Source organism: Candoia aspera, chromosome 4 (genome assembly GCF_035149785.1).
Source record: "Candoia aspera isolate rCanAsp1 chromosome 4, rCanAsp1.hap2, whole genome shotgun sequence".
NCBI lineage: Eukaryota > Metazoa > Chordata > Lepidosauria > Squamata > Boidae > Candoia > Candoia aspera.
This window is the reverse complement of record NC_086156.1, coordinates 103,892,225-103,905,074: the sequence shown is the minus strand read 5'-3', so window position 1 is coordinate 103,905,074 and position 12,850 is coordinate 103,892,225. Positions and strand designations below refer to the sequence as shown.

At 40.8% G+C, this 12,850-nt stretch overlaps 2 protein-coding genes across 2 annotated transcripts; both read right to left on the bottom strand.

Annotated features, from left to right (window-relative positions):
• Nucleotides 1-3,316: 3,316 nt before the first annotated feature.
• On the bottom strand, nucleotides 3,317-6,410 carry LOC134496805 (vomeronasal type-2 receptor 26-like). Its single transcript, XM_063302517.1, has 4 exons — nucleotides 6,309-6,410; nucleotides 5,305-5,532; nucleotides 4,497-4,623; nucleotides 3,317-4,221 (listed from the first exon to the last, which is right to left on the bottom strand). Exons 1-4 carry the CDS (start codon nucleotides 6,408-6,410, stop codon nucleotides 3,317-3,319), a joined length of 1,362 nt encoding a protein of 453 aa, XP_063158587.1.
• Nucleotides 6,411-10,731: 4,321 nt separating this feature from the next.
• LOC134497422 (olfactory receptor 10C1-like) lies at nucleotides 10,732-11,673 on the bottom strand. The gene has a single exon (XM_063303080.1). The coding sequence runs from the start codon at nucleotides 11,671-11,673 to the stop codon at nucleotides 10,732-10,734; it is 942 nt and encodes a 313-aa protein (XP_063159150.1).
• Between the last annotated feature and the right edge of the window lie 1,177 nt (nucleotides 11,674-12,850).

Sequence of the window (12,850 nt, the reverse complement as noted above, 5' to 3'; positions counted from 1 at the left end):
TAAGAATCAAATTAAAAAGCACATAAGTTGTGTGCTATTATACTTAATAATACAACAGTTTTAATAATCCCAATCTTAATAAACCCAAAAATCAAAGACAATTCAAAACAGTATTTCCATATCATTAAAAGCAAATAACATCAATCAAATCCTTAAAGCAAACCAGATAAACATTCTTTAACCCTAATACAACAGTTTTAATCATTTTAATCTTAATAAGCCCCCAAAACAACGCCAATTCAAAACAGTAAATCCAAATCTTTAAAGACAAATAGCATCAAGCAAATCCTTAAAGCAAACCAGATGAACATGCTTCCACCCTTATCCCACTTAAAAATAAAGCAGAGCAGTTATATATCCACACAATGTGCACAGAGCTTTCCTCTTGAAAGAATCAAACAGCCCAACTGCCCCCCTCAAAGACTCCAGGTTCTTTTCATGGCATTTCACCAGGAGATGGATTTTACTTATGGCTTGCAGATCACTCTCTCCCTTAGATTTCTCCAACTATCCAATCTTCATCCAGCACCTCTATATAAATCCCAATCTCACTCTTAAAAAAGACCTTTCTATCACTCTTAAATTCTAGAATTTCATCTACCGCATCCCCAACCTGATGGCACTTTTTAGATCTCATATTTTCCACAATGTCCTGGATTGCATACAAGCTTGATAGAAGTCAGAAGAAATCTGTTTAAAATCTTGGTGGAAGTCAGAAAGAATCTGTTTGAAATCGTCTATGTCTCACACAGTAGATTATGGTGCCCCCTAGGAGCTTAACCAGTAAAAGTTGAAGATATGGAAGAGTTCCAAAGCGTGTTTAAATGAAGTGAAAGTGAGATAGCAGACAGTTCTCAAGGGAAAGGGAAAACAGGAAGCTGAAGGTTCAAATCATCTGATTCAACGTGTCAGAAAATGCTAATATCTTCAAATTTAATACAAAAATTAATAATAGGAAAACTATGGTTTACTCTCAATCCTCCTTTATATTTGGAAGGAAAACAAATCCAAAACTTAAAAAAACAATTTAAGTAATCCCAAAAATAAGTTAAGCACCAAGAGAACCAGCTTCTCCTCTCTGTAGAAAGCATCTCTTGGGGTACATATAATTTTACAAAAATACAAATTGGTGATTTAGAAACAGGGTGGCCAGTCTTAGTGTCCCTTTAAGGCTGCAGTGCAGCATGAAAAGTGATGAAATCCCTCCCCCCCCACCCACCCCCCGCTGGCTCTTACCAGTTGAATAGGAAACACTGTTTGCAATCTTCTGGCTGCAAGCAGCCATCCGGAAGACAGATGGGATGATTCCAGGTATTCTCCTTTATCTGGAGAATGTTTCTGGGCTTCAGGAAACCTGCCTGAGCCCAAAAAAGGTACTGCGTTGCCAGTTCCACCCGCTGAACCCATGGGCACAGCCGTTCAGTCCGCCATTCCTGCCAGAAGGCCAAGATCTCCCCTCCTCTCGATGGGGCCTTTGCACACTCCTGAAGCCAGTGGTGCAGTCAGAGCTGGGCCTTGGGGCAGAGAGTATAAGGGAGGTATTAAAATACCTTAAGAAAATAAGATACAAGGAATGAAAAGAGAGCCGACTTGAGGATTACCTTTTTACAACTACTAAATGGCCCTCCCTAGAAAAAAAGGGACTAATAAGAAGGAAGGTTCGATGTGTGCTCAGCTATTTGCTTTGCCTCATTCCCTTTCTTCCTGCAATGCCTATTTTGCCTCACCACCACGCAGACTTCTTGGAGGTCAGCCAAATCAGTCCTGTACTTGTGGAAACAATTACTGCCTTCCAGCTTCCTACCATGAAAGGCTGGCAGAGGAAGCCATGCCATAACATACTGAAATCTACATGTCTGGCATGCTATGGATAAACAAAATACAAATGTCACTCTAGATGAGTCTTGGGCTCAGACTTGGAGAAATAAAGGGGAAGTGAATGTTATCACTCAGTGGGTTGGAAAGCATAAGAATGCATTTTAAAGTAGATACGTATTACAGCAAACTAATGATTCATTATTAGCCATATTACTTCAACTTGCAATGTTTATGCAATTTTGTTATATTGCCAAAACACTCTCTTTGCCATCTTGTCTCTTGCATGGTATCATGTCGGAATTACTGAGATCCCAGTTGAAGCCCAAACTAAAAGTGAATAAGAACAGCACATATTTACTCACCTAAGTTAGAATAAAATGAGTGCCCAGCTTGCTGGGGAAGGTGACAACTGGGGAAGGCAATGGCAAATCACCGCGCTATAGTCTGCCAACAAAACATCTGGAAGCAGCATCCCCAAAAAGGGTCAGACATGACTTGGTGCTTGCAGAGGGGACCTTTCACCTTTTTTTTTCAAGTGAGAATACACAGTTCTAGCCCAGTCTGTCCTGATGCAAAAAACTCTATGAAACTCTAGCTATAATTTGTCAAGCAGAACATTACTGCTGCAGCCACACTAGAAAAAGGAATATCCAATGTGGCCATTCTCACATCACACCTGATGTTTGCAGCCAAACCATCATTAGCATTCCAGGCACTGTCTTTTGGACATGGTCATGGGGACAAGGACTCTCAAGCCCTAATTGGGCTAATCAGAATTAAAGAGCAGGCAAGAGAAGACAAGGCAGGCAAAGGATAGCAAGAGAAGACTCTTCTTTATTAAGAATGTGTGTGAGATAATTGATTACACAGATGGAGAGTCTAATAACTTTCAGTTAGTGTCTTGCATCACAAGGACAGGATAGTGTATATGGTGCTTTAATAATAATGGGAAGCAAGGCCACAGTAAGAAAAATCCACCAGAAAGAACTCCAAAGAAACTATCTGTGTTCATGAAATAATGTCTTTGTCTCTCAATAGCCTTTGTTTTTGTACCTCCAATTCACGACGTCATCAAATCTACCCTACACCTGACTTCACCACCTGCACCAATCAGAAGTATCCTCAGTCCAGTGGCAATGGTCAATCCTGCATGTAGTCTAATTAGTATCTCCATCCATTCCAAGATTGGTGCTCAATAACACCATCAATTAAGACTCAATTGAATCATCTAAGTGGCTAAGATTCCCATAGAAACTATACAAAGTAACCTTATAGTTCGTTAGAAAGGTAGACAGCCACACAGATAGATGAACCATTAACATTTTTTGTTAGCAAAAAGGCACATAATTAGCATTCCATCATACCAAATTTTGCCCCTAACAAATGGGCCAATCTTAACTCTGAATCTTTCAGGGATGGTCCTTTCAGCCACAGGAGCAATGGTATTTTCCTGTTTTAGAGCTACCACATGCTACTCCTAGCTCGTTCTCATGCAGTATCAATCATTCCTTTTCCTTACCAATTGCTCCTTCTTATTTAATTCAGGCCGCATTAGAATAATGTAGCACTTGGGAAGGAAAATACAACTCAATAAACCAAAAGCAGAGGCTAAGATGGAGAAGATCTCCACGGCTACCATGGATTTTCCCTTTGTGCTCAGGTAGGTGGGGATGAAGGACAACCAAACACTGCAAAACACCAACATGCTGAAAGTGATGAACTTGGCTTCATTGAAACTGTCAGGCAGTTTCCTGGCAAAGAAAGCCACCGTGAAGCTGACAATGGCCAGAAGACCCATGTAGCCCAGCACAACGTAGAACATGACATCTGAGCCTTCATGGCACTGCACTAGGATCTCGCCCACTTGGGAATGCTTCTCTAATTCTGGAAAGGGGGGCTTGTTCACCAACCAAACAGCACAGATGCAAATCTGAATCAAAGAACAAACCACCATGACCAAGATTGCTATCCTCCTTCCCACCCACTTCCTCATCTTATTCCCTGGTTTGGTAGCCACAAAGGCCAGAACCACAGTGATCGTTTTGGCCAGTATGCAGGAAACAGCAATGGAGAAGGTGATGCCAAACACAGCTTGCCTGAAAAGGCAGGTCATCTTCCTGGGTCTTCCTATGAAGAAGAAAGAGCAGAGGAAACATAGGAGCAGAGAGGAGAGCAGGATGCACGTGATGCTCCAGTTGTTGGCTTTGACAATGGGAGTGTTTGAGTGTAACCTGAAGATCCCCATCACAACGACTGTGGCCATGGAAAGGAGAAGAGCCAAAGATGTCAGAGCTGCTCCCAGGCCATCTTCATAGGACAGGAAAGTCATTACTTTGGGAATACATTTGTGCTGATTCGTGTTAGGATACTGGTCTTCTGGGCACAGCTCACATTCATCTGCATCTGAAGATCACAAGCAGAAATTCAGTATTCGTAGTTTGTAGAAATATTATCCACACCTTGTTATCTTTTGCCTGAGGGAGAAAAGCAAGTTTTGAAGTCTACAATATAATTTTAAAAAACCTGAATCAAGATGAGGATGCCTTAAGATCATCATCTTCAAGAATAGAAATTATGGTAAAGCAACAAGAAGTAGAGAAGGAGAAAAGATGTTCCACTTGATCAAAATTGAACACTTCTGGGTGTTCTCCTAAGAAGCTCAGAGTTCCTTCACTTACCCTTTTGGGTTGAGATCCTCCCAGAGGGGCACGGAATACAATCATAGCAACAGATTTGTTTTCCCTGCTGAATAAGCATGCTGTGTCCAGGATGGCAGCTCTCAACACAGGTAGAATTTGGCACCATCTGTTAATATTTTAAAAAGCAGGATTTAAAATGGGAATTAGTTTGTTTTCTCCTTTCAGTACCAATTCTGAATTACATATGTTTGAAATTACAGAAAGACCTCAGAAATTATGTCAGTGGCACAACCCTGAGGCAGGTATCGGTTTAACTAGTAGTTCCTTGAATGAGTGATGTTAGGATCACAGGCTTAAACCACTCCTTTCAGTTACTAATGGCTAAACTTCACAGATTTCTCTTCTCTTAAGTTAAAATTAATCCAAACACTCTCCTAAAATCAACAGTCACCAAAGAGTGAAGAACATACAGATCTTGGAGATGTCTTCATGTAACTATTTGTCACTCATCACAAAGGAGAAATTCATTCCCACGTGGAATTATCTAGTCAGTGCTCCTCCTTTCTATTTTCTCCAAAAAGGCATTCCTTTCCATCTTTTTCCTCAAAAGCCCAGAGCTTTGATGCTCCAGACATATCAGTCCTTTAAATTTCAGGACCAAATCATACCTAGTTCTGAAATAAAAATATGAAAAGCAGTATTGTCAAACTTGTGTTTTTGTTTCTTCTGATACATCTTCCAAATTCAGATGTCTCAAGCAATCTCCTTGCCACTCTCCAGACTGTATTGGTGACACACCACTCAGATGACACTGTCATTAAACACAGGAAAATATAATCGTTCCAACCTGGTGAAACTTGGGATTCCACGTAATGGCACTTGCATTAATGGTGAATTCTTTTCCAGCTGGAACGTGGGAATCGATTCTTCCAATGTGGACTCTCTGGAAGGATTCATTGGGGAATGTCACCAAATTGATGAGGTCATAGCCTATTGCTAAGTCTCTATTTTCATCAAGAAATATTTCATCTCCAATGTTATTGTTAAAGCGGACACGTCTCAAAAAAGAATGAAGCTAGATGGAAGGGGGAAAAGTAGGTGATCATTCTAAAGAGTAGAAAATGTCATCTGAAATGTCAGTCTGATAGGTAAATAGAGATTTGCCACAATACTGCAAAAGTATGCTTTCCCAGTATGCCAAGTACTGAAATGATTTCTTTAAAGAGAGCATGGAAGTTTAGTCATAATATATTTTAGCTGAATCTTTCCAGCCCACCATAGAGTCATCCCACTTGGTCTCAACCATTTAAGATGACAGAAAGTAACAATCTTTTTTCCCTAATTTTTTCCTGAGAAAATGAAACTCTGCCTATCACTCAGTTTTCAAATTCATTCTCCAGAGAGCCATCTCCCTGTTTCATGAATGTTATCAAGAAACCTTTTGTTTCAAAGAGATCAATTCATCTCCTTTTTACTTCTGTCCAGATCACAACTTACAGCTGTTCTGGAGCACTACAGCTACAAGCAATAATCATACAATTGAGGACCTTTTACTCCTTTATAAATGACAGTCAAAAATAAGCTTCCTTATTTTTCCCTCTCTACATACTGGATATAAGCAATTGAAAGTTTTAGAATAATCAATCAGAAAGAGACTCAGAATGGTTTAAATTATCACCCATTTCCCACTCTTCTACAGTCTTCTACATTTTTTTTTAATTGAGAAGTACAAAAACTGCATCTGATAAACTATCAAACAAGATAGTCCATGATAAATTAATAGGGTCATTTTTGTCTTGTTTTTTTTCATTTTGCTTTTCTTCTGTAATTTCCAAAGCTGATTCTGCTCACAAGCTTTAGCTGTGAGTACCTGCCAGGGATGAACTTTTTGGAGATCCCATTGGCCTTGGCTACTGCTTCGCTTCCATTTGCTTCTCCAGGAATACAAAGCATGGAGCGAATGTGCTACAATATAAACAGCATTGTAGATGCTGTAGCTCCAACCAGACATGCCCATTTCAAAGACAGATGCAGGGAGGCTCTCCAGCTTCTCTTCCCCAGTGCAGTTTTCCATTTTCCCCTCATACAAGTGGTGGGCATTGAGTGAGCAGAAGAATGTCGATGTCCAGAATTCAGAGAGGAAATAAAATGTCGACTTCAGAGGATTCATTGTCTCAAGAAAATTGTGAAATCCTGGCACGACGTTTGTCTGGAGTGAGAATGACAGTGTGCCATTGAAGGAATTTTTGCTAAATTTTCTTGCAGGGTCCTGAGCAGTGAAATCCCACTCACAGGTTGTGATCCACACCTTCTCGAGAGGATACTTATTCCCAATTTCCATTGAGTATAAAACCATTTGTAATCCCTCCAGAGACTGACCATCTCCATATACAAGGAACACATTGATTTCACTCTGGGAGATAACAGATTGAATTTGACTCATTTCTCTCTTAAGTATCTCCGTCGATAAAAATAGCGACATTATTGGGATCAACTGTATCCAAGCTACGCAAATATTATGTTGCAAGAGCTTGGGTCTCAGAGTTCGAAGAAAGCTTTCGCCACTCTCATTGTCAGAAACAATGAGGCTAATCCAGTTCCATCCAAAATATCGGAGAAGTCCAACAATCCCCACGTACTGAAGAGCTTCATTGGGGACCATGCGGTAGAAAGAAGGCAAACCAATTTTGTCTCTCAATATGGGGTCAGAGGAGCCATAACTGGCCTGTGGAAAAATGGCAATTTTAACTGAAAGAAAAGTACTCAGCCTGTATAAGCTGATTGCCAACAACGGCTAATATTACATTACAAATTTCCTAAATATTCTAGAAAACCCATTTTTGTATATTCTTTTGGTGGGTGTGGGGACTCGATTACATTGTCTGTGGGTGCATCTTTGGAAGACCTGACATGCCAGTTTGGGGAGATTTCATATCTATGTGGTCACTAAGAGTCAACACCGACTTCATGAAACATAATCAGTCAATCAATCAATCAATCAGAGTACTTAAGTTGGGAGTTGTAAAGAGGGTATGGAAGAACTTGGACTTCTCCAGTTTTCTACCCTGCAGCAATCAAAGTGTAGTTTCTTAGTCTTTCCTTTCCTTAGTAGGGAATCATCATAGATGTAAAATCACAATTCAAGCAAGAGAGAAATTTGCTTTTGCGGTGGAGACTTCACAGTCACTCTCCTCCTAGTTCTAGATATCTATTTCCAAACACTGACCTGTGGAACCTTGTAAGTACTTAAGATGTTGGCCATAAGAATTGAATTCTGGGAGGTGAGTCCCCCAACGATGGCCATGGTATTCTCCTCAGTGGCACAGAGGTAATTGAGTGGATTTCCTTGTCTGAGGAAGAGAAGATCCAACGTGGTCCAAGTGGTCCACCATGAATTATACGCATTGTCGAAAATCTGGGAACCTAATGTGGCGTTGGGTAACAGATCAGGATCCTTGTTGATCTCTTGAATGGCAAAAAGAAAAGCAAGGACATGCTGGTAGTTTTTAGGGATCAGGCTGCAGAAATAAAAATAATTTTGTAAGCTTAAATCTCACCTGAGGATCAGGTGGCTTACAGCTGAGATCCTCTGTCTTTACACATAAAATGCATGTTGCTGTCTGTATGATCAGGAAATCTTTTTCAACTAATTTCTCCTCATTCTCTCAGTGTGTTCATTTGTGTGCTATACAGATTACATTTTAAAATTCATTGTGATTTTGTCTGCATTTTATTGTTTGTCCAATTCTTTAACATTTGGAGCTCCTGTGGTCCTCAGAGGTAGCAGTCAGCTTCTCCCACTAGAGAAGGAACGCTCTCCTTGAAGGAGCGGACATTGGAAAAACACAGACATATTCAGACACGCCACCTCTCTTACCTGCCTCTGTAAAAATGAGAACACAGAACAGCTTCTCTCTTCACCTATAAACTTCCTTTCCTTTATATAAAAACTAATAGCTGATCTTTTGGAAATGTCCTTAATACCAGCTTATCATTCTGTCTACACACTTTGAAAGGAGACCTGAAAAATGTGACGTCCCTTTGACAATTAGCTCATAATGTTCTTACACCTGGTGCTCTCGGGTGGCACCAGGGATGCCGGTTGAAGCCATCCTATCTCATGGACCAATAGAATTTCAAGCAAAATTGTACGTTTCAGTGAGAAAAGGATAAATAATCTTCAGTGAATATAATGCCTTAAGAGAACATGTTTATTATCATTCCTGTCACAGTGGGGGGGGTGTCTAAACCCTACAAGACAGACACTCAGGTTCCTTAGCAAATCCATCTTCACATCCAAACGTTTCACCAAAACAAATCACAAGCAGAGACCTCAAGAGATTCCGTCAGAGTCAGAAGTGGAACAAGATTCCTCTTGGCTGAATTGGTGCTGCTGGAGTGGCGAGGAAATAGCTGAGGTATAAATACGCAAAAACTGGACAAGTGTGAAAGAGAGATGCCTGCCTTTAAATACGGTGATTTATTTTGTGAAATTAAAAATCAAGGGGTACATCTAAGACATTATTTCCAAGGAACAAAGAACGACTGCATCAGTGTTTTAATGGAAGATGATGATCAGGTCAAGTCCAGGATTCCAAACTATGTCAATCAAAGAAGAATTACTTACTAAGCAGATCTAGCAGAAGAATCTGGACTTTCCTCAAAGCTCTGCAGCCCGAAATTGCCAAGAGTCAGGGATACAAATTCACCAATTATAATTTCATCTGAAGGATCGGATGGATTGGAAGAACTTTGCCTCCTCCAAGGATTGTTCAGGTTCAGACATCTGCTGGAAGGATCACTCAGCCCTCCTATGACCACAATTACATGAAGAGCTAAGCCCCAACCCAACCGTGCCATGCTGATTGGCAGCCCCCACCTGCAACATCTGTCTCGGCAGAAGATTTGGGAAAAAGAAGGACAGAACTGTGGTGCCATCCAGTGCAGCTCATGGGTGGGTGGGAAAAGACCTTTGAACAAGGTTTTTATAGACTGAGCACAATTTAGCAGACTTGAAGTGAGCTCTGGAGACCACGATTTTCTAGCTCTCAGCTAGTTCTGAAATTTGTTCCACTAAGCACAGTAATTGTAGTAATTATAGGGCACAGATGCAGTTTTGGTAAAGAAAGCAATCTCCGTATAAGCCATAGGGGATGCTGATGTTAGTCCCACAGAGGAGAGAAATAGAAATTTATAATTTACTATAATTCAGTGGCCTCCCAGTTCCCAATGTCTCTGGGCAGCTTATGCTTAAAACAAAGTAAAAGAGAGAGAGAGAGAGAGAAAGAGAAATCATCAGCATCTAGAAGGCAAGCTCCCTAGAACAAACAAAATGTCCCACAGAAGCTCAACCACCATCTTGCCCCAAGGCCTGGGAGAATACCCAAGTCTTTGGTGATTTTTCTGAATGGCATCTGGGCAGGAGTCATGGAGATCTCTGGTAGGTTGCTATTCCAGAGGAGAGGCACCACAGCAGGTAAGGCATGTTTCCTAAGTCCTGAAGAACCACACTGTTTAATGGAAGGGACCCAAAGCGCACCCACATTGCCCAGTCTCTGCGGAGGTCTCATTGCAGTCCCTCAAATAGCCAGGACATCTGCCATGAAGGGCTTTATCAGTGGTATTCAGCACCTTGAATTGCACCTGGAAGCCAACTGGTACAATGTATTTGCTATCCAGTTTACACAATAAATACCTCCTGACAAATTTACAAGTTCTCCTTGTACTTCCATTGAGCCAGATAAGAAGTAAGAACTAAGAGAAGAAAATTGTAGAACAGAAAAAAAGTTTATCAGGATCTATTAATAAAGGACGTCCCTGGCCAGGAACAGACAGATCACACAAAGGGGCCAGACTGGTTAACGGACAGGAAAGCACACTCATGGCTGGTAGAATCGGGGCTTCTGCTAACCTGAGGAAACAGAGTGGGTCCAAAGTCTCAGCCTCCTTGCCTCTGACCTTGGTCCCTCTAGCCCTCACGCTGCCCTCTTCTCTCTTTCAGCCACATTTTCTCCTAATTGTCTGAGTTCTATGGGAGACTTCCTTCTGAGGGAATGGCCAGTGAATCCTTTACTTGCATTCTAGCAGGATATTCAACTTAGGTTTTCTGCAGGGCTTCTCCCATTGTTTTCCATACCTCTGTCTCCAACTGTGGGTTATTCCACAGTTAAGCGTAACATCTGCCACTGGCATCTCCTAGAATTCATTCCACTGCCTAAATATGTGCATAATAACTGTAATCTGATGAAGAGGTGAAAGAGGTATAATTGGATTATTACCTAAGGAAGACCTGTTTCCTTACTGCTGATTTCATGAAAGCAGCTTTAATCTCTTTATTCCTCAAGCTGTAAATGATGGGGTTCAAGCTTGGGGTCACTACTATGTACAGCACTGCAAGGAATCTGTTACTGTCCATGGAATATGCTGAGTTGGGACGAATGTAGGTAAAAATGCCAGTTCCATAGAAAATGCAGACCACAGTGAGATGTGAGGAACACGTGGAAAATGCTTTGCGCCTGTTCTTGGCCACTGGCATCCTGAAAATAGTGGAGATGATGAGGATGTAGGAAAAAAGGATGAGCAAAAAGGGTACCAGGATAACTAGAACTGCCATTGTGGCAATGGCCACTTCATTTTTGTAGGTATTGGTGGAAGCCAGTCTCAGAACAGGCAAAACATCACAGAAGAAGTGGCTGATTCTATTTGACCCACAGAAGGGAAGAGTCAATATTGAAATGGATTGGCCCAAACCTATGAAAACCCCAATGGCCCATGAGGCAGCAGCAAGCTTAGTACATTCCCTGTAGTTCATGATATAGGGATATTGCAAGGGTTTGCAAATGGCAACATAGCGGTCATAAGCCATGACACAAAGAAGACAACAATCAGTGCTACCAAAGAGAATGAAGAAACACATTTGACATCCACAGCCCCAAAAAGATATAGTCTGGTTCTCTGATAATAAATTCAGTAGCAAATTTGGGCCGATGGTCGAGGTGTAGCCGATTTCCAGAAAGGACAAGTTCCAGAGGAAGAAGTACATTGGAGTATGAAGGGTAGGATTGAGAATGATGAGGATCAAAATCAGGCTGTTGCCCATCAAGGCCATGAAGTAGAATGTCAGAACCAGGCAAAAGAGAAGTTCTTGCAGAGTCTGGAAATCAGAGAAGCCCAGCAGGGCAATCTCAGTGAAGCAGGTGCCATTGTCTTTTTTCATGGTACCACCCAGATAGGACCTTGGGAACACAAGAGAAGTATGAAATAAGAAATTAAATAATTCTTTTAAGCATTTTTTTAAAAAATAAATCAGCTTGTCATACTTCGCAACCTATATCCTAATTCTTTCATGTTTACTCAGAAGTGGTAAATTGAATCAAGTGATTAGTTGGTTCAAGTAGTAAACTGGATGACTGCAATGTTAGTTTAATGTTGTCTGCATTCCGTGTATAATTCCATCATCTTAGTGAATCATGCAAGCACTGTAGGATACTTTCTCACAATTCATTTTTAGCATTTTCAATCCTGTTTAAGACACAGGTTTGATTGCATGTGCTGCCCGCTTATGATTTCTTTCTTCATCATTTCAGGGATTCTGTCCAGAATAGGAAGTCTATAAGAATAAAGTCCAATTTTAAAGTATTGTCTTGGAATAACACCCTTTTCATACCTGAAATTATGCACGTATGTTTTAACTCAGAATTCTGAAATGCTAATGTAATGGGAGGATTGCCAGAAAAGGGAACTGGGTCATACTGAAGGCAGCTCAGTTTCCCATTAAATGTGACTTCTGCCTATTGTTTACCATCTACAGTGAGCCATTCCTGTTAGGTAAAAAAGGTCCCTTTCCATCCAAGGCAGAATATCAACTTGTGCAGAAATTTCAGGCATGATCTCTTCAAGCATCAAAAGAATCAAATATTAACCATAAGCAAAAAGCTGACAATAAAACTCTCTTAATGTTCCCCTAAATATAACTTAAAATTAAAATTCCTTTTCATGAAGTTCCAGAATGGGAGGTACCAACCCAACAATCATGACCTTTAGCAAATTATGAGGTATTGATCTTACTTTGCAAAGGGTTTTCTGACGATTTCAGATCGATGGGCTATTGCTTCTTAAGGAACTCTGAAAGTGCTGTATTATTCACTGGCAATTTGAGGGCTTCAATGCCCCTGCCATACCTAAGTCTTCACGCAGTCTCTCCTCTGGAAAAAAAAAAAATGATACTATGTAGGGTTCTTACATCAGCCGACATCAAGGACTCTGAAGGAGTCACTGGATTCCTAGAGGGTCTGAAACTCCAGAGAAACTAGAGGACTTTTTCTCTAACAAGATCTCATGACAGAAGCCCAAGGATTCATCCTGGGGATTTGGTAAATGAACACCAGAGGACA

Coding starts and splice junctions, on each gene's coding strand:
- LOC134496805 (XM_063302517.1), bottom strand. CDS start 6,410: ATGCTTTGTATTCCTGGAGAAGCAAATGGAAGCGAAGCAGTAGCCAAG. Junction 4,624..5,304: donor GGAATCCCAAGTTTCACCAG/GTTGGAACGATT, acceptor AAATATTAACAG/ATGGTGCCAAATTCTACCTG. Junction 4,222..4,496: donor GAGGATCTCAACCCAAAAGG/GTAAGTGAAGGA, acceptor TGTGATCTTCAG/ATGCAGATGAATGTGAGCTG.
- LOC134497422 (XM_063303080.1), bottom strand. CDS start 11,673: ATGAAAAAAGACAATGGCACCTGCTTCACTGAGATTGCCCTGCTGGGC.